This window comes from Magnolia sinica, chromosome 17 (assembly GCF_029962835.1).
Source record: "Magnolia sinica isolate HGM2019 chromosome 17, MsV1, whole genome shotgun sequence".
In the NCBI taxonomy this organism is placed as follows: Eukaryota; Viridiplantae; Streptophyta; class Magnoliopsida; order Magnoliales; family Magnoliaceae; genus Magnolia; species Magnolia sinica.
In genome coordinates this window covers 19289826-19310207 of record NC_080589.1, presented here as the reverse complement: position 1 = coordinate 19310207, position 20382 = coordinate 19289826, and the positions used below count along the sequence as shown (strand labels likewise).

The window sequence follows — 20382 nt, the reverse complement described above, 5'->3', positions numbered from 1 at the left end:
CGGCGATTATGCCCGGTTTGTTTGCATCGCCCACACTTTATTGTTTTCGATTCCTCTCCACGCGATGAAATTCTAAGCTTTTTGGGTCTTCCAGCTGACCTCCTCTATCCTGGGGGTTTAATTTATGCACAATACTCCTCGAAGGCTATTGAAATTTCCCACTCGCTCTTGTCGCATACTGCATACACCGATTCACTATACGTGGTCAGGTAATTATGCGCCGTGTAAAATGGGGAGAAGTATAAGTAGTGATCCAAATTGTAGTTTATGCAGGCTGACAGGACATGCATGCAAGGGTACCCCTTCGCGCCAAACTCACGACATGTACATGAAAACTCACTGAGCTTCACCGTATCGTTATAATCTCCAACAACATAGTACTCATCTCGAGAAATAGCATGACAGCGAACATCTCGCGCCTTCTGCACGATATCCTTTAACTGTTTCTCCGCCCATGGTGTCAATGGACCCACAAATGATGCCGCAGATTCTCGTCTCTTGTAAAACAATTCATGTATCTTCAGTATTACAGCCTCTATCAATTTCGTAATGGGGTATTCACGTGCTTCTTTGAAAAGGGCATTAACGCACTCAGAAATATTCGTCGTGACCAAGTTGAATCTTCTTCCTGGAAAGTGCGAAGATGCCCATCTCTCGTACCCAATTTCTGTCAACCATGCATGTACTGGGGGATTGGCCATTTTGATATCATGCATTATTTTTTCAAATTCGGCCCTCCTGCAAGTCTTCACAGCCATCCAGTAATACATTTCCAACGACTTATCCTTAAAAGTGTCCACTAAGTTTCTATAGATGTGGTACGCACAATACCCATGGATTACATGCGGGAAGACTTGGGGAACCTCTTTCATCAAACCTTTATGTCGGTCGGATATAATGACAAGACCCTCCACAGACCCTAACACATTGTTAAGGTGGGTAAGGAACCAATTCCAACTACTGCTGTTCTCTGATTCTCCGATGCCAAACGCAAGTGGAAATATATGATTGTCCCCATCTAAGGCAGTGGCGATGAATAGCACACCCTTGTATTTGCCCTTTAAGTGTGTTCCGTCAAAAGCCAATACCCTCCGCAATGATTTCTGAAAACTTCGTATGCATTGTCCGAGAGCTAGAAAACATCTCTCGAACCTCCAAGTCTGTTGGTTCACAGAAACGGCAGTAATTGTCCTTGGGTTGGCCCTCCTCAACTCATGCAAATACAAAGAGAGTTGATTGTAGGAGTCTTCGTAAGACCCCATCACGTGATTAATTGCAAGCTCCCTAGCTTTCCATGCCTTCCAATAACTAATACGAATATTATATTTCTCTTGCATGGCGAAGATAATGTCAGCTGGCCTCAACCCTAGGCGTTGTTCAATGCGGCTAATAACTAGATCACACGCTAGCTTACTGCTGGCTTGCCGGTGATCACTCTTCATCCATGCCATGCAGCACGTGTGTTTTGATTCATAAGTCCATATTTTGAATATATTCGTATCATTCTCCCGAGATGCATGAACCCTCCATTCGCATGCATCTTCGAAGCACACCACGGTAAATCTCCTGGAATTTGAGTGTATTATTCTATACCGAAAATTATTCTGAATTGCAAATTGACTCAAAACATACTGGCACCGACTCTTGTCCTTAAACGTTTGCCCAACAGCTATATCGGTCGGTTCACATAACAAATCAGTATATTCCAGCATTTTTGCATTGGTGAATGCATCATCATCAAATGACGCGAGAACTTGACGAGTCATGAGGTTTGATGTATCGGGAAGGTCTCAAAGCAGAATGTCGCTTACACGCACAGATGGGATGGTGGATGATGATGACAGATCCGTTGTTGATGCTAACGGCGGTGTCTTGTATTCATAATTACTTTTAATATCAATTACACCACTGACTTGCGTAGTCACGACATTTAATGCTTGCAGCGGCTCGGGTAATTGATCATTGCTTACTACAACTTGTAATGGAGAGGGATTGTATTTAAATTCCACACCATACTCATCAGCCACACTATCCACGTATGTGGTGGTATTGATGTGTTGGATTGTTTCGATGACTAACGGGATGAATTTATCCGAATGCTCAAACTGGTAAGACAAGAACTCTTTGACGTCGTCTTCGATTTCGATTGGAGGCATTGATTCGTTAGTGCAAGGATTCAATACTTTCATCCTAATATCACAATCTTCTGGTCTGCTCTTAATAATCTTATAAATTCTAGATCGAAGCTCCTCGTACGTAGTCTCCAGACGTAACGTCATTTGTTTTGATGTTCCACTTGTGTACGAGTATCGTTTGTTTTCAAATTCTAACTCCCCGCCAAAAGAGCACATGATTCTTGTAGCCATTATCTGAAAACCAATACAATGACACATTATCAGTGAATCATAAATCAATGGAACCTTGCCATATGACAAAACTCAATTAAATAATGAAGGGCCGACAGCTCAGTTTCTATTATAGATGAGGATGATAAAGAGCTTAAGGAAATGAAATGCAAGCTACGCGTTTATATTTCAAAAAAAAGAAAAAAAAAACAACCAGATCTTATACAGATTAGGCCTTCGTCGTTAACGAATGGTTTCAAGTGGTATTGAGTTGGGCAAACGATAAATTAAGCGAGCATATCATGATATTGATGTGGGTAAATGATATTTCAAGCGTGCATAACACGATATTTAGTTGGGCAAACATTTCTTTGAGTGAGCATAGCATGATATTGAGCGGGGCAAACATTAAATTGAGCGAGTATTGCATGGATATTGAATGGGCAAACTATAAATTGAGCAAGCATAGAATAATATTGAGCTAGGCAAACAGTAAATTCAGCAATCCTAGCATGAAATTTATCGAGGCAAACATTAAATTAATATTATCTACCATGAAATTAAGCAGGGCAAGCATGAAATTGAGTGGGGCAAGCATGAATTGAGCAGGGCAAGCATGAAATTCAGCAGGTCAAGCATGAAATTGAGCGGGGCAAACTGGAAATTGAGCGGGGCAAACATGAAATTCAGCGGGGCAAGCATGAAATTCAGCGGGGCAATCTAAACTTGATGCCAGTTGAAAATCTATCCATGGTTGAGTCTCACATGACATTTGTAAATTTGGGTCTACCTCCCTACTCAAAAATAGTGTCTACTTGTATCATTGATACATCCTATTGAAGATATTGTTCGTTGATGTGTTGACAAAAAAATATCAAACAAGGAACTGTATAGTTGCACAATTGGAACATTTGAAATTCAAAGGAATGACAAAAACAACTAATTTACTAATCATTGTACGTTTTCCATATTGCTTCAACATGTTGTCATCCACTTGTTTGAGCGGGCCAAACAGGAAATTGAACATGTTGTCATCCACTTGTTCTAGCTGAATTACCTAAAAAGTAAAAAGTGTTCTTTGGGCAATTTCTTCTTTAAGAAAATATTTTTGACACCCTCTATGATAAATTCCACTAATTACTAGTCCTTACAATTGCAGCTGCATTGAATCACGGAGACATGGATGATTTTCTTACGTTGAGAATGATTCTCTGTGGAATTCCTCTTGATGAACTGTATTTGAAAGCTCACTTGTCAGTGATAATGATAGAAGAATTGAAAAGTCTCAAGGGAGGAAGGCTTCATGCCAGTGAGTGTTACTATTTTACGGGAACTGTAGATCCGACTGGAATGCTAAAAGCTATTGAAGTTTGTGTTAATCTGTTTCTAATTCTGCTGCTATATTACTCTGTTTATGTGATTCCTCTGATTGTTTTAGCCTAATGTGATATGTTTGCATTTGTTACCTAATTAACATTTTCATGCTTTATTTCTTACTAAAATACCGAGAGAATAGGCAAATCTCGAAAAATATATTAGTATACAAGGCTCTTGGACTACACTTTGGAGATATTCATGTTTTCACTGCGACTTATATCGGGAATTTGATAAATGTTGTTGGAAATTCTAAATATGCTATTTTCTTTCCAACCAAAGGGCCGCGATCATTGGCAGATGAGATGGCAAATAGTGATTTTGATGGGGACATGTACTAGGTGTCAAGAAATCCAGAGGTTCATAACTATTCCCTATTAGTTTATTAAGTAACATATGTTAGCATAAGTCTTTCTCAATATCATTCATTTTGGCACTTAATTTTTTCATGTCAATTAATTGGTGGACATAAACATGTTATTCCATTAACAAGTATATGAGTTCCTCACCATATTAGTAAAAAATTAAGTTTCCTAGTATGTTTTAGATAAAAAATGCCCAATTGTTTTTTTCTCGAGTGTATTATTTAGGAAATTTTTTTCTTTGGAAGGATTTTCATAAGAATTAAGACAAGATCTTGGCTAACATAAAGGAGTGGGGCAAACATGAAATTGAGCGGGGCAAATTGGAATTTAAGCGGGGCAAACATGAAATTGAGCGGGGCAAGCATGAAATTGAGCGGGGCAAACTGGAGATTGAGCGGGGCAAACATGAAATTCAACGGGGCAAGCATGAAAATGAGCGGCCAAACTAGAAATTAAGCGGGGCAAATTGGAAATTGAGTGGGGCAAGCATGAAATTCAGCGGGACAAACTAGAAATTGAGTGGGCCAAACATGAAATTAAGGGGGGCAAACTTGAAATTAAGCGGGGCAATATATGAAATTTAGTGGGGCAAACATGAAATTGAGCGGGGCAAACATGAAATTAAGCGGGGCAAGCATGAAATTGAGTAGGGCAAACTGGAAATTGAGTGGGGCAAACATGAAATTCAGAGGGCCAACCATGAAATTGAGTGGGGCAAACTGAAAATTGAACCGGGCAAACATGAAATTCAGTGGGGAAACATCAAACTCAATGTGACAAACTAGAAAATTTGCAGGGTAAACATGAAATTCAGCAGGGCAAACTAGAAATTTAGTGGGGCAAACATGAAATTAAGCGGGGAAAAAATTATATTCAGCGGGGCAAACTACAAATTGAGCAGGGGAAACATGAATTTCAGCGGGGCAAACATGAAAATTGAGCGGGGCAAACATGAAAATGAGCAGGGCAAACTGAAAAATTTAGCGGGAGAATCCGAAACATTAGCGCGGCAAGCATGAAATTGAATGGTGTAAACTGAAAATTGAGCGTGACAAACTATAAATTCAACTATGCAAGCAAACATTAAATCGAGAGAGCATAGCATGATATTGAGCTGGGCAAACGATAAATTAAGCGAGCATATCATGATATTGATGTGGGCAAACGATATTACGAGCGAGCAAAGCGTAATATTGAGTTGGGCAAACATTTCTTCAAGCGAGCATAACATGATATTGAGCGGGGCAAACATTAAATTGAGCGAGCATTGCATGGAAATTGAATGGAAAAACTGTAAATTGAGCGAGCATAGGATAATATTGAGCTAGGCAAATATTAAATTGAGCGATCCTTGTATGAAATTTATTAAGACTAACATTAAATTGACCTTATCTACCATGGAATTAAGCTGGGCAAACATTAAATTGAGCGATCCTACCATGAAATTTATCGAGGCAAACATTAAATTGACCTTATCTACCATGAAATTAAGCTGGGCAAACATTAAATTGAGCGATCCTACCATGAAATTTATCGAGGCAAACATTAAATTGACCTTATCTACCATGAAATTAAGTTGGGCAAACATTAAATTGAGCAATCGTAGCATGATATTTATCGAGACAAACATTAAATTGACCTTATCTACCATGAAATTAAGCTGGGTAAACATTAAATTGAGCGATCCTAGCATGAAATTGAGCAGGGTAAACATGGAATTCAGTGAGCCTAGCATGAGATCAAGTGAGCCCTAGAATGGAATTGAGTGAGCTTCAAATTGAATTGAGCGAGTTTGACATGGATTTGATCAATCAACGCATAAAATTGACTAAGCCTAACGCATGAAATTGACTAAGCCTAACGCATGGAATTGACCGAACTTCACATGCAATGCCATTGTACAAGTGTAGCATTTTTTTTCAAGATCTGAACCTCCAACTACTGCAGTATCGGTCAAATGTAGGTTGAAGAGAGGTGCTTTAGGGTGAGAGAATATTTTGAACCTTTTCAAGGAGATGCAACCAGCTCGTGGGATTTCACGTAACCCTATCCAAGATGAAAAATGGAAAATGTAGAATGATGATGATTCACAGATGTTTCAGTTGGAAAAATGAGAAGAAAACCCTTCGTACTTCAGTTCTTAGCTCCACGAGAGCGTAGGGCTGGAAGCACCTGTTTTTACGTTAAGCGGAGTGAAAGCAACGCTGAAAGTAATTCATTGAAAGGAGTATTTAAAAAGGAGGGGTATTTTCATTCTGAAATTCGTAATCCGCACGTGCAGGTCTAAGTTGCAAGAAGATTTGTCTTCTTTCATAAAAACAGCCGGCTAAAAGGTGGGGTCCACAGTCCTAAATTTCTCTTAAAAAAACGAAGCAGATCCAAATCTCAGCTATAGGCTATAATACGAAACAACGGTAATCGATCAATACAAACTTCTCTCGTGGATCATGAAAGTTTTAGATGAAGCTGATATTTGTGTGGTCTCTTCATCCAGATATTTGTGGCCTTAACCAACAGGTTGGATAGAAAATAAACATTCCCGTGGACCCATGAAGTTTTTAATGGTGGGGATTCAATCACTACTGTTTCCTGTGGTCCACTTAAGATTTGGATCTGCTTCATTTTAGGGATCATGCCCTAAAATGAGCTTTCAAAACGGTTGGACGGTGTGGATTTAAGGCATATACATTACTGTGAGGCCCACGGTCAGGGGTCCCACCCACCTTGGTGGATCCGGGGTCTCACCTAATCCATTCACGTGGAGTCATGATAATGTTAGGACCCACGTTATGAACAATTCAGATCTCTCGCATCGATGACACGTGATCAGCTTCCGGACTGACCCATTGACAATCTCACTCGCGCGAATACTGTTCGCATTGCCAATTTCATCCTCTTCAAGCGAGCCAAAGCTCCTTCAACCGTCCCCGCCTCTCCATAGCTTTCTTGCAGAGAGACAGAGAGAGAGAGAGAGAGAGAGAGAGAGAGTTCTCCGATTTCTAGGGTTTTTTTTTTTCCAATCAACCTGCGCTTTCTCGCTTCTCTCTTTTTCATCGTCCCTTCGATTACTTCCAAATCCGTTGCACGATTTGTGCAACGCGTTTGGATCTGATTCTGTTCCATATCATCTCAAATTGTGATTTCCGGCGATTTCATTCGAACGATCGTTTGGAATGTCCGACATTTGTTCGCATCGAGGTAAGCATCTTGCGTCTGTTTAATTCATTTTATGCTTCTTGTTAACGGATGGAGTTCGAGATTTTTTTTTTTTTTTTATCCCAAGATTTCGCGAATCCGGAGATTCTTGAATAATCTCACTGTTTAATCGTCATTTCAGTTTCATTCTCTATTGCAATTCACCGGGTGATTCTAATCGGCAACCTGGAATCTGGGAATTACTTAAAGAATTGAATTCCAGCATGTGAATTCCCTGAGAATTTGATTCTTTCATTCATGTTTGGCAACCTGGAATTTACTTATGTGGAATCCGGACTATGACATACTTGTGTCATGGTTTTCTGGCTGCCAGAGGCTTGGACCCACTTGTCCATCTCAAGTCGAGCCACATTAAACTGGACGAGTTGGGGGAGAGTTGGCCAAGTCCAGTTCTCTTTCCAACTGGACAAACAGAGCCCATTTTCGGTAATCCAGACCGTTGGTATGTTTATTTGCATCTTGGATGGAGCATGCCCTATAAAATTTCCTGCTTGGAACAACAACTGTCTGAGTATCCATAGACCACCAATTTCGATTTGGAAGTCTAGTCCATCCCTCAAAATCCATTACATACCAACAGTTTGGATTGCCCAACCATGGGCTCCACTCGCCAGACCTAAAAGCTCATGGGCGCATGTGCATAGGGCCCACATGTCAGCCACATGTCAGATGCATGGTAGATGCATTGAGAACTGACTGTTTTGTTTAACTTCACAGCCGGAAAAGCCGCATGGGTTGACTCGGTTGACTTGCCCGCCCTTGTAATTGACTTGTCTGAGTTGTCCCAAGTCACCTCGTAAATCAGCACATGTGATCTGAAACTGTATTGGTCCTTGCTAAATTCAAGTCAACTTGGATGAGCGAGGTGCTATTGAAACGAGTTGTTAATTCATGACATATATGGCATGTATGATAGTCATTGTGTTGGGTCCATAGTCATATAGCGTTGGAAAATTAAGCAATTCTAATAATCAGGTGACGCACAATTGGGCCCATTGATTCCATTATTCGATCTAAAACCCCATATGTTCATGAAAACACAAATTTTTTTTTTGTTGAAAGATATGAAATTTTATTGAAAAGGAACAACCAGAAGGAAACAAGACAAAACAAAGAGAAAAACAAAAACAAAAAGACTCTGAACTCGGAGAGAAGAGGAAGGAAGAGAAACAAAGCCTACAACTAGAGGTGTACACGAGTCGATCCGAGTCGAGCTTGGCACAGCTCGACTCGGCTCGGCTGCTTGCTGACCTCAGCTCGGACTTGGCTCGACTCGGTCCTCGAGCCTGATTGCACTTTCAAAATCTCGTTGTATGTAAAACAACAATAATGGATTTACAGGTATTTCATCAAACACCTTGTAAACAACATAAAAATCAAGAAAAAAAGGTATTTGTTTCATATACATACCTTCCTTGCCACCAGCCACACTTCATTGAGTCATTTCATCAAACACTTGGTGAGCAACAACAATATCAAAGTAATCGAGCCACCGAACTCAATCGATCTGAGTTCGATTTGAGTTGGATTCGATCCGAGTCGAGTCAAGCTTGAACTTTGTTCGAAATTTTTTCGAGCTAAAAAAAATCAGCTCAACTCGGCTCGAACTCAGTTTCGAACCGAGTCGAATCGAGCTTTTTCAAGTCGAGTCGAGCGAGTTACTGAGCTAACTCTGCTCGTGTACAGCCCTAGCTACAACCCCCACCTTGACCACGGCAACCAACCCAATTACGGCGCCCAATCCCTAAAAAGGAGTAAAACTTTGGTGAAAACCGTGTGAGAGGAAGAACTTTGATTCCTGAACGCCTTGTTGTTCCTCTCCACCCAAATTGCCCAACACACAGTGAGTAAAAGGCACCTCCATTTCCTCTTGCTTAACATACCCCCGTCTTCGGCATGCCAAGAATAGAACAACTTATCTAGATTAGGGGGCATGACCCACAAAACACCTGCCAATCTCAAAACGTTCCACCAAATCTCGAAAGAAAAGGGACAGTTAATTAGGAGGTGATCCACAAACTCTTCATCATTGAGGCATTAAAGACAGGCATTAGGAAGAATGATCCCTCTCTTGCGCAGGTTATCAACAATAAGAAATTTATTTCTCCTTGCAAGCCATCTGAAAGCCATAGGGGAATTGCCAAAGGATATGAGATGGCTCCTGTGTGGTAGCAGACAGGGAGGAATTGCACAGGATCGGATTGCTCTTGTGTGGTAGCAGACAGGGGAATTGCTAGAGGATATGAGATGGCTGTAGAAGGAGTTGACTAAGAAGACACCAGAGCTGGATCTTTTCCAAACAACTGAATCTTCCTTGAGGGGATTGGGGTGATGGTCCTGGAAAAAGAATAACAAAGATATAAGATCCTCGATCTCGTCATCATTGAAATTCCTTCTAAAGGGAGGAATCCAAACACCTCTCATCTCGTTGCAATAGAAACAATCTTTAACCGGAATCTCCTGGTTACGACAAAGGGAGGAAAGAGAAGGGAACTCTCCCGCCAATGAAATGGGACCACACCATTGATCCAACTAAAATCTTATCCTATTCCCATCACCTAGGGAGAAGCTAACATTAGCACGCACGACCCCAACCAGCTTGGCTATATTTTTCCACAAAAAGGAAGATCTATATATGGATGACTCCCTGGTCCACCAACTAGAAGAGGAGGTACCATATTTTGCTGCTATTATATGGCTCCACAAACTATTGGGTTTAGTCGCAAACCACCACAACCATTTACCCAGGAGAGCAGTATTGACAACTTCCAGATTTTTAATGTTGGCACCCCCATCAGAGTATGGGGTGCACACCTCTTTTCAATTGAGCAAATGGAACTTAAAGGAGTCACTACTTCCTTGCCAAAGAAATCTCCTGTGAATTCTATCAATATTATGAATCACTAATTTGGGACAATGAAACAACGATAAGATATAGATGGGCATACTCGAGAGGGATGCTTTTATTTAGTTGATTCTTCCCCCCAAAGATAGTACAATCAACATCCAACAAGATAGAGGGTAGGGAGGTGTCCCACCTTGCTCCCAAAGGAATCAGTGAATGAAGCACACACCTCATCGGATAAGTTAACACCTATCAGCTCTGATTTAGCCTTGTTCACCTTAAGCCCTGAAACAACTTGAAACCAACCAATGGTCATGCTAAGGAAGGCAATCATGGACTCATTTGCATCACAAAACAATAAGGTGTCGTCAACAAATTGGAGATGCGTTAGACAAAAAGGAAAGATTTTACTGGGAAAATCAGAGAATTGCCCCCTATCCTGGCCCCTTGAAAGCATACCACTGAGAACTTCCATTACCAGCACAAAGAGGAATGGGGAAAGAGGATCCCCCTGCTTGAGGCCTCTAGAGGCTCTGAAATGACCAAAAGGGGATCCATTAATCAGAATCGAAAATTTCGGAAAAGAAACACAAATCCTCATCCAAGCTCTGCAGGTAAAACCAAAACCCATTCTTTGAAGCATGTAGTCTAGAAAGGACCAGTCCACATGGTCATATGCCTTCTAAATATCAGGTTTGCAAAGAATTCCGAATCTGTTATCTCTGACACAAGAATCCAGACATTCATTTGCTATGAGCACTGGGACAAGAATCTGCCTTCCCTCAATAAAGGCAAACTGGAAGGGAGAGACCACTTTGGAAATAACCATTCTAAGATGGTTAGCCAATATTTTAAAGAGAATTTTGTAAGGCCCCCTACTAAGCTGATTGGACGAAAATATTTTAAAATTTGAGCTCCTTCCAACTTTGGAATCAAGGCCTAAAAAGTATTGCCCATCTCAGAGGAAAGGCTCCTATTCACAAACAACTTTGAGACAAAAGCAAATAGCTCTTCCTTAATGAGGTCCCAAAACACCTAAAAGAATTCAATTAGAAAGCCATTTGGACCAGGAGCCTTATTGCCGACGAGATCTCTGACAACCACTTTCAACTCTTCCACATCAACAAGTCTTTTGAGTGATATAGCTTCTTGTTCTGAGATGGTCTGGAAGGGCACGTTATCTATTTTGGGTCTATACACATCATCGGTAGACAGAAGATCAGAGTAAAATCGCACAATTGAATTACAAATGACTGATTTATCAGTTACCAGAACATTATTGATCTCAAGAGAAGTGATGGAATTAACTCGGGATCGAGCATATGCATAATTTTGGAAAAATTTGGTGTTCCTATCGCCCCCTTTAAGCCATAATGCTCTGGATCTCTGCCTCCATTTTGTTTCTTCTTCTTTTAATCTAGCATTGTACTTAGAGGAGAGATTTGTTTTTAAAAATCTTTCTTCTTCTGATAAAATGCTAACCTCTTCCTTCACATCCAAGTCGCAAAGATCCACCAACAAGGAGGAGATCTCAGCCTCCCTAGCACCAAAAACTTGCTTGTGCCACGTTTTCAATTTCCCTTTCAACATCTGGAACTTCTTGAAAATAACGAATCCCGGCTTCCCCACAATCTCAAAGGATTGCCACCAACCAAAGACCATGTCCTTAAATACTTCGAATTCTAACCATGCCAGTTCCAATTTGAATGGTTTAGGGCCCCAATTCAATTCTTCGGTTTCCAACAAAATGGGGCAATCGTTTGAGGTTGGTTTAGGCAGACCTCTTAGGTGGGCAAAGGAGAAATGACTAATACGGGAGGGACATAACTGGAGGGGACCTACCATTAGACCAAGTACATTTAACTCCCCTCATTGGCAGATCCATCATCCCATGATCCCTCATCCAATCTGAAAAACATCTCATCGAAAAGGATATAGAAGAGCGATTAGATTGCTCTAACGAGAATCGCATCACGTTAAAATCCCCACCAATCAGCCAAGGGAGATTGCACTTGTTGTGCATAGATGAGAGTTCAAGCCAGAACGAGGGACGAGGCGCAACTTTGGGAGGACCATAAACACCCAAGAAAACCCATCGAAATTTTAAATTAGCCTCTCTGAAAACAACATTGGCCGAGAAAAGACTCACCCAACTATCGTCAGTGGATCGAGAGTTGGTATCCCACATCATGAGAATACCCCTTGTCGAGCCGATCGCATCTAGAGCAAGCCAAGCCCTATTCTTGTGGCGCCATAGAGAGTTCACAAGTCCCCTATTCATCGAAGCCAATTTCGTTTCTTGCAAAACAATCAACTTAGCTTTGGAACGAATGCACATGTCTCTAACTAGGGTTCGTTTTTGGGGGCAACCCAACCCCCTCACATTTCATGATAAAACTTTCATTCGGGCACCTTTACAGCCCTTCTCCCTTTTCAATTTTGGCGCGGTAGAGCTTCAAGAAGGCCTACCTAATTAACCCCCAAATTTTGCAACTCCCTATTGATGAACTTATGGACAGGGTGACTATGCATAGGGATCCCAAGGGAGATGATTGCAAGGGAGGAATAAGCAGAACTTCCTCCAAGGACTCCGTAGGCTGAGGAGGGTTTTCTTTAACATGCAAGATAGGTTCATAAATCACTGAGATTATAGCCAACAGGCCAAAACACCCTTGTCTTGAAAAAAGGGGGGTCGGAGATGAGGGTTCAGGAGGGACGGCGTCTGAGAAGTCCAAATCTTCTTCTAGCCCTTCTTCTTGAATCTGCTTAACTTCTAGAGGGGACGAGGGCTCCCTTTCGCCCAAAAAATCCGGTTCGTCAAAACTTTTCTCATTCTCTTCCTGAGGCATCTCGGAAACAGGCGCCAACATTGGGCTCGAGATGGCTATCGTGTCCTTAGCTTGTGGAGAGAGAGACCTTAGCCGACCTACTCCCTACTGACTAGACTACGCCTCTGGAAAGTGAGCATCGGTCTCATCGGTGCTTTCATTTATTGGAAGACACATGTCGAACGGGATTCTCGAAGCTTCAACATGTCGTAACTGAGGGGGATTCCCTCTGTACGAGGCAAGGGAAATAGATTTAATCATATCTCGACCCTTTCCTCTCATAAAAATCTCATGAGCGTAAACATCTCTTGCCAACTCGGGATACTATAGGGGAGGCAAAATCTCACGAGATGACACCACTGCTACATCTTGATCAGCCACTTGTAAGTCATCAGGTGGAAAGATCGGCTCTGGAAGAACACATGTCGATTTTGCGTGATGATGTCCTCAGCTCTGGCTTTGCACATGGGAGGGGATGCCACATGCGCTCTCGACAAATTTAACTGTAGTACGCATTTCCAAACTTGCACCTTCTTCCAAATCTGGGCTAGGAGATTGGTCAGGACAACGTCGACTCGAACTGAGAAGGAGCCTTATCTCTAAGTCCCTTTGGATATTGATCTCCAAAGCCACTTGTCCCACTAGAACCCTTGTAGAAGAAGGAATCTCCGCCATTATCTTGATTCTAATTAGAATTCTGGCGTAGAGAAGATTTCCCCAATTCTCCATTTCCTCTTGAATCTGCAAGACCAGACCTATAGAAGAAATCCTTAAACCAGAATTGCAGAGGAACATTAAAAAATCGAAACCAAACATACTCAGTACCAAAACAAGAACATGCTTCCCATTTGCGAAGATTTCCAACCGGACCAACCCTATTCAAGGTACCAATCACAATGATATAATCTATATCTGTTAGAGGTCAAAACGAAGCCCACACCGTAGACAAGGAGAGGAAGTGGAGCGAAGATAGAAATCTCTAGGTTTCAAAGAGGAAAAGAACTGGAACCATATGGCTAGATCCTTAAGGGAATAACCTTGCTGAAGAGATGCAACTATAGACCATTGAACATTGCAGCCTGAGGAGAAGGGATTGGGTCGAGAGGACCCCCTGAACAACTTACTGGAGACGGAGATGAAGAACCATCCCCGTCCCTTGTAGAACCTCTCCGAATGATCTAGAACAATTCCCAAACGCTACAGGGAAACCTAAAACATCTGGCTCTGTCGGGGGTGGAATTGTAACATGGATGGAGGCAAATTTCACATTTAGCGGGGGCCAGGGAGTGGAGGATGGTTGGGGCTCCTAAGGGAGTCTGTCAGGATGATAATGAGCAACATTCACTCCTATTTCTTTGCCATAGAACCTTTTCCTCTCGTCAAAATCTTGTGAGCGGAAACATCTCCTGCCAAATCAGGATAATATAGGGGGGGCAAAATCTCACGAGATGACACCACTGCTACATCTCGATCCGCCACTTGTAAGACATGGGGTGGAAAGGATCGGCTCTAGAAGAACACATGTCGATTTTGCGTGATGATGTCCTCAGCTCTGGCTTCGCACATGGGAGGGGTTGCCACATGCGCTCTTGACAAATTCAACTGTAGTCCGCGACGCATTTCCAGACTTGCACCTTCTTCAAAATCTGGGCTAGGAGATTGGTCAGGACAACGTCGACTCGAATTGAGAAGGAGCCCCATCTCTGCCTTTGGATATTGATCTCCAAAGCCACTTGTCCCACTAGAACCCTTGTAGAAGAAGGAATCTCCGCCATTATCTTGATTCTAATTAGAATTCTGGCATAGAGAAGATTTCCCCAATTCTCCATTTCCTCGCAAATCTGCAAGACCAGACCTATAGAAGAAATCCTTAAACCAGAATTGCAGAGGAACATTAAAAAACCGAAACCAAACATACTCAGTACCAAAACGAGAACATGCTTCCCATTTGCGAAGATTTCCAACCGGACCAACCCTATTCAAGGTACCAATCACAATGATATGATCTATATCCATTAGAGGTCAAAACGAAACCCACATCGTAGATAGGGAGAGGAAGCGGAGATAGAAATCTCCAGGTTTCAAAGAGGGAAAAGAACTGGAACCATATGGCTAGATCCTCAAGGGAATAACCCTGCCGAAGAGATGCAACTATAGATCATTGAAGATTGCAGCCTAAGAAGGGATTGGGTCGAGGGGACCCCTTGAACAACCCACGGAAGACGGAGATGAATAACCATCCCCGACCCTTGTAGAACCTCTCTGGATGATCTAGAACAATTCCCAAACGTTGCAGGGAAACCCAAAACGTCTGGCTCTGTCGGGGGTGGAATTGTAACATGGATGGAGGCAAATTTTTCATTTAGTGGGGGCCAGGGAGTGAAAGCGGATGGTTGGGGCTCCTAAGGGAGTCTATTAGGATGATAATGAGCAACATTCAATCCTATTTCTTTGCCATAGAACCTTTTCGCAGCCATTCCTTCCACACTATTTATTTTAACTCTATTTTTCGAAAATCCACATTCAATTTTCAGCACATTTAAAATACAAGGTAGGGAAGTACATATAAATGATTAAATGCATGAATTGTTACAATCACTCCCTCCAATTTGTAGGGAGCTGCATTAAGGCATCACGCACTGCATTGGAATAGTTAAATGACTAGTAACAGCTATGAAATCCATCATCCTGTGCAAAAATTCCTCCCATGACATATAAATGATAGGTCAATGGCTTACAAATACCATGTAGTATTTTCTTTGCGGCAATGCACTTGTGTCATAGTCACCCACCTGAGTTTCATGTTTTTCCTGACAACTTCATAAAGGCCTTATGCACTGTAGTTAAAGAGGTGAATTACTTATAATTGTTGTTACTAAATTCATTCACCTATACATGACACTCTTCCCATGAGATATAAAAATGGCAGAGCATTAGAGCAATGACTATCAAATACAGCGTAAGAACCATAAAATACTGAGTATCGAGTAAATCAAATTTAAAAGGATACCACAAATAAATAGATAATCGTACTACTTAAATTAAAACCAATCATCATGATCATGTAAGCGTCGTTCCAACTAATTGGGGTTGGTAATGCAACAAAAAAGGATCTAGCTAACAAGCTAAGACCAATAGCACCACATGCCTTTTAATGCAACACACGAAAGAGAATGCACGAGAAAATATTTTTTTTAACTCTCAAACCACTAACATGGGACTGAATGTCTAACAAGCTTTATTTAATTGCTAAAGAAGAAAGAAAGCCTTCACACAAATAAAAAGATTAAAACACTCCTTATTTTATTGTGGTTGGACATAGGAGGTATCTAGGTCAATACAAGACTTCAAGGAAAATAAACAAAAGCAAGTAAACATAGTAATTAAGCTATTATGCGTGACAATGGGGTCCCATATGCCTACTCATGGAGGGCCCACGTGATCAAGTCAATCTACTCATGGTTGCATTGATTTACCTTGTGTTTGACAGAACCTGTGCATGAGTGGCAATAGGAGGGAACCCCTGATGCAGGGCCTCTTCATAGTGATTTTTCTTCCTTGGATGAGGCCATCGTCCACAGGGCTGTCAACAGCTTGGGTTTGGGTCAGGTCTTATGGTATCCATATTCAGGCTAACTGTGTTAAGGTCTTGCTGGGTCCGGTTCTTTTCAGGTCCAGATTTCATTCTTTCCGGATTAAATCCGTTGGGGTTTAGGTACCTCATTGGGTCTTTGGATCTATTTTTTTTTTTGTGTTGGATTAGGGAAAATAGTAGCATTTACATGCTTAGGCCCATCTAATCAAGGGTTTTAGATTGCATACACGTGCCACTTTGACTCATGGGTGGGGTGTAAATGGGTTCTCTTACGTGCGTGGCTTAGAAAACCTCATTTTGTTGGTACAGTAATCAATATATATACTTTAAATATAAAATGGAAACCGAGTCATTTCTTTAAATATAATAATACTGCTATTAAAACTAACTAGACCTGACCTCACTTGACTTGATTTTAATTGGGTCCAAGTTGATGGGTTCAACCCAAACCTGATTGGACCCAACTTTTAATTGGGTCCAAAAGGTGTGGCCTTAACCCACCAAATTTCTTATCGGGTCCAGAAAAGAGGACCCAGACATGTTAAAATTGGCCGGGGTTCATTTGGTGACCGTAGGTCCAAGAAACCATTGACAACCCTAATCGTCCATGGTTTCTTCTCTGTTGGTAGGGTCACTTTAAATCTTGGGCATGCCTTCTTCTTCTTCCTTTTCTCTTTGGTGTGAACCACTTTTTGGTAGTTCCTCGTCTTCTTCACTATCAATGGTGTCTTGTTCATCACCCATCATTTGAGTGAAGTAAAGAAACAAACTTATGGGATGTAGATAAATAGATCTATTTATCCACGGTCGAATTATATTTGATCGATACACCATTGTCAATATAAATTGAATGTTGATGTTTTGCCAAATTTTCCTGTGTCAGCTTGTTATTGCTCGAAATGCCATTGTTTGTCAGAAACAATCCCGTTGTCCTTTTGGAGAAGATGATTCTTCATTAGCTTGAGAGTGACCTCTTCTAGTCATGCAGAAGACTATTAGTATTCGTGAACCCACAATATTTTAGACGATGATCGCACATCCATGGTCTGGCAATTAGGAGGCAAAAAACTCTTATTGGGACAACATCACGCCATATGACTTGGTGTAATATTCCCTAAAGAGTATATCACTAGGTATGAATGGGTCACTTGCAGCTTATTCAGGCAACTCAATGGGGTTGTGGGTCCTTTTCTACTTGTAGATGCAATTGATTAACTGTTCTCTGTGAAATGAGGTTTGGGTTGCTGCAATTGTCAATGGTGATCTTGATGGGCTTTTCCACACATATATCCCATGCATGGAAGATACTGGTATGCTTAGCAAACCAAAATATTAGACTCTCATTTAGGCCATCAAGCTAACTCAACATCCCTTTCACCTATTTCCTTAGTTGTGCACATGGTGCCAATGTGGCCCTTGCCTCCACCTTGTACCATGTGGCATTATTACGATGGCCCTTTGATGTCTCTCTTGTTTCTTTTTCCACCTTATGAACGTTGTTTTGTGGGGTCCCATGGTTGTTGCTTTTGGTGATCATGGGGGTTTGTAGATGGTCACCAACAATTTGAGATGATGAATATGTTCCATATTGATAGCCACATGTGGAACAAATGGGGCTACATGTGTGAACAAGTCAATCCACATGTGGTTGCATCAGTCGGTTACACAAATCCGGTTCTTCCTTTCAGTGTTTAGATTATCGGCATCTTTACATGTATTGATGTATTGGGATATGAAAATATGTATTGATATCGTTGATAATATTGTAGTATTAGGTAAAATTTCGTTATCTGAGGAAACATTTGGAAAAAAGGCAGGATTTCTCAATGAAACTTTAGGAGACGTTAAAAGACACTTGTTCACACAACTAGGACTTGAAATATTACAACAAACAATTATATACAACTGGTTTCCAATTTATAGGAACCTAAACCATGCGTAGTCGGATAAAAACAGTGCAATTATATCCAAACTGAGTTCATATTATTCAAATATCATACAATGCAAATAATAAAACACAAAATTTATTGGAAAAAAAAACAAAGGGCAACCAAAACATATACCTTTTGCCTTTATACATTTGTATGCGTGTGCGTGCATACATAATTTCTGAAACAACTTAATTATTTTTTGCAAAATAAACATATCTTTTTAATCTTTTATCTATATATATATATATATATATATATATATATTTGAGAAAAGAAAAATTCTTGGTCAATTGATAGATTTGGCAACACATGAAAATATAAATTTTCCACATCGACACACATCAACGTCTATTTCAAAATAAATAGTTTTTATATATTTTTAACTTTTAAATGATTAAAGGAAACTTGTGGCTAATCAATAGATCAGCCACCTCTCATAAATATATCGATTTCCACACTTGCAATCTTATTTTAAGGGGTAAAATTGGAAAGGATTAGAATTCCCCAATTTCCTTCATTTCCAATGACTCAAAATTTATTTATTGTGTTAAGTTCATGTTAATAGCAAATTTCTCATATTTTCGTGCTTGAAGTTCTGCCTGTTTTTGCTCTCCATTTGCGTTTTCTCCCCCAATTTGATTTCAAACACCTTATGGCGAGCGATAAAAAATACCCTAGGAAGAGATCCAAAAACAAGTTAACAAAAATGTCTCTCTCTCTCTCTCTCTTTTGGATTTTTGCTAATTTTCTCTTGATCTTTTGGGTATCCATGAAGATTATATGAATATTGATGATAATATCGGCATTATTGTCAATGCCATGCATTTATACCAAAAGGTGTGAGCTAATATCTTGTGGGCGATTTTTTAATATCGTGAAATATCGGTGATATTATCAATAATATTGTCAATATGCTGTAAATTTAGTTTTACACATGGTATATGTGTTGTTGACCCAAATATACTGATAATATCAGCGTTATCGGGAAGAATGTTGCCATTCTTCTATATCAAGGACCCTATTCTCAATTAAACCATAGGTCATCGCATGTTGCTACTCCTAAGTTCCCTCAATCGTGTCATTTCTGATCCTATCCTTCCTCATCTTGCGACTCATCTACCTCAACATCCTCAATCAAAGGGTAGTTTTTATTTCAACACCAATCAACATATTAAAACAAGGTTCAACATATATCAAAGGATAAACGTGTAATAAACATGGTCCAAATGACCCAAAAGTAAAAACAAACATAAGTTAAGCATTCATTCATTTAATGTATTCTCTAGCCATATATGCCTTATTTTTGTCCTCATTTTATATGGGTATGTTGTGAGATCAATCTCTCACAAGAAGGGAGATTGGTTGTACCTAATAGTGGTTAATGTAGGTTTTCCTAACATCCTTAGTTTTATACTACCCTTTTGTAGTGTTCGTTACCACCTACAAGAATTTAAGCAAGGTTGAACTCTATGGAATAAGGTAGAACTATTTAATCTTGAACGTGCTTTTGGAGTGTTGAAAACACGCTGTCTAGAATTGAAGATCGCCCGTCCTATTTAGTAGATACACAGGGGCGAAGATTGTAAGTCTGTTGTATCATGCATAATCAAATTATCAACGAGAGATGTGATCAAATTCTTTCAGAAATGGTTAATGAAGAGGACGGTGTACATTCAATGAGGACAACCGTGAACTGGTCAATGAAGAGGACAATGTGCATTCAATGAAGAGAACCATGAACCAGTCAATGAAGAGGACGATGGACTGGTCATTGATGAGGATGATTAAGATGAGACGCAAGATTAAAGCACAAAAGAGTCAAGGATTGAAGGAAGAGATGCTTGGGTATAGTTTGAGTTAGAATTGTAGAAGATATGTGGCAA

General features: G+C 40.5%; 2 protein-coding genes across 13 annotated transcripts in view; one reads left to right on the top strand and one right to left on the bottom strand.

Annotated features, from left to right (window-relative positions):
- Positions 1-122: 122 nt before the first annotated feature.
- On the bottom strand, positions 123-1766 carry LOC131230449 (uncharacterized). The gene is made up of 2 exons (XM_058226376.1): positions 878-1766; positions 123-628 (listed from the first exon to the last, which is right to left on the bottom strand). The coding sequence occupies exons 1-2, from the start codon at positions 1764-1766 to the stop codon at positions 123-125; spliced, it is 1395 nt and encodes a 464-aa protein (XP_058082359.1).
- Positions 1767-7028: 5262 nt separating this feature from the next.
- The window catches only part of LOC131230412 (SCA7 domain-containing protein SELMODRAFT_431321-like), a 98795-nt gene continuing 85441 nt past the window's right edge, over positions 7029-20382 (top strand). For 6 of the 12 annotated variants that reach the window (XM_058226327.1, XM_058226330.1, XM_058226326.1 and 3 more), the window contains exon 1: positions 7038-7282. The gene's annotated coding sequence lies outside the window, so the exon portion shown is untranslated. Of the gene's footprint in view, positions 7283-20382 lie in introns of all 12 variants that reach the window. The other 6 variants (XR_009164023.1, XM_058226334.1, XM_058226333.1 and 3 more) reach the window with 3 other exon arrangements.

Coding starts and splice junctions, on each gene's coding strand:
- LOC131230449 (XM_058226376.1), bottom strand. CDS start 1,766: ATGACTCGTCAAGTTCTCGCGTCATTTGATGATGATGCATTCACCAAT. Junction 629..877: donor TATATCCGACCGACATAAAG/GTTTGATGAAAG, acceptor CGCACTTTCCAG/GAAGAAGATTCAACTTGGTC.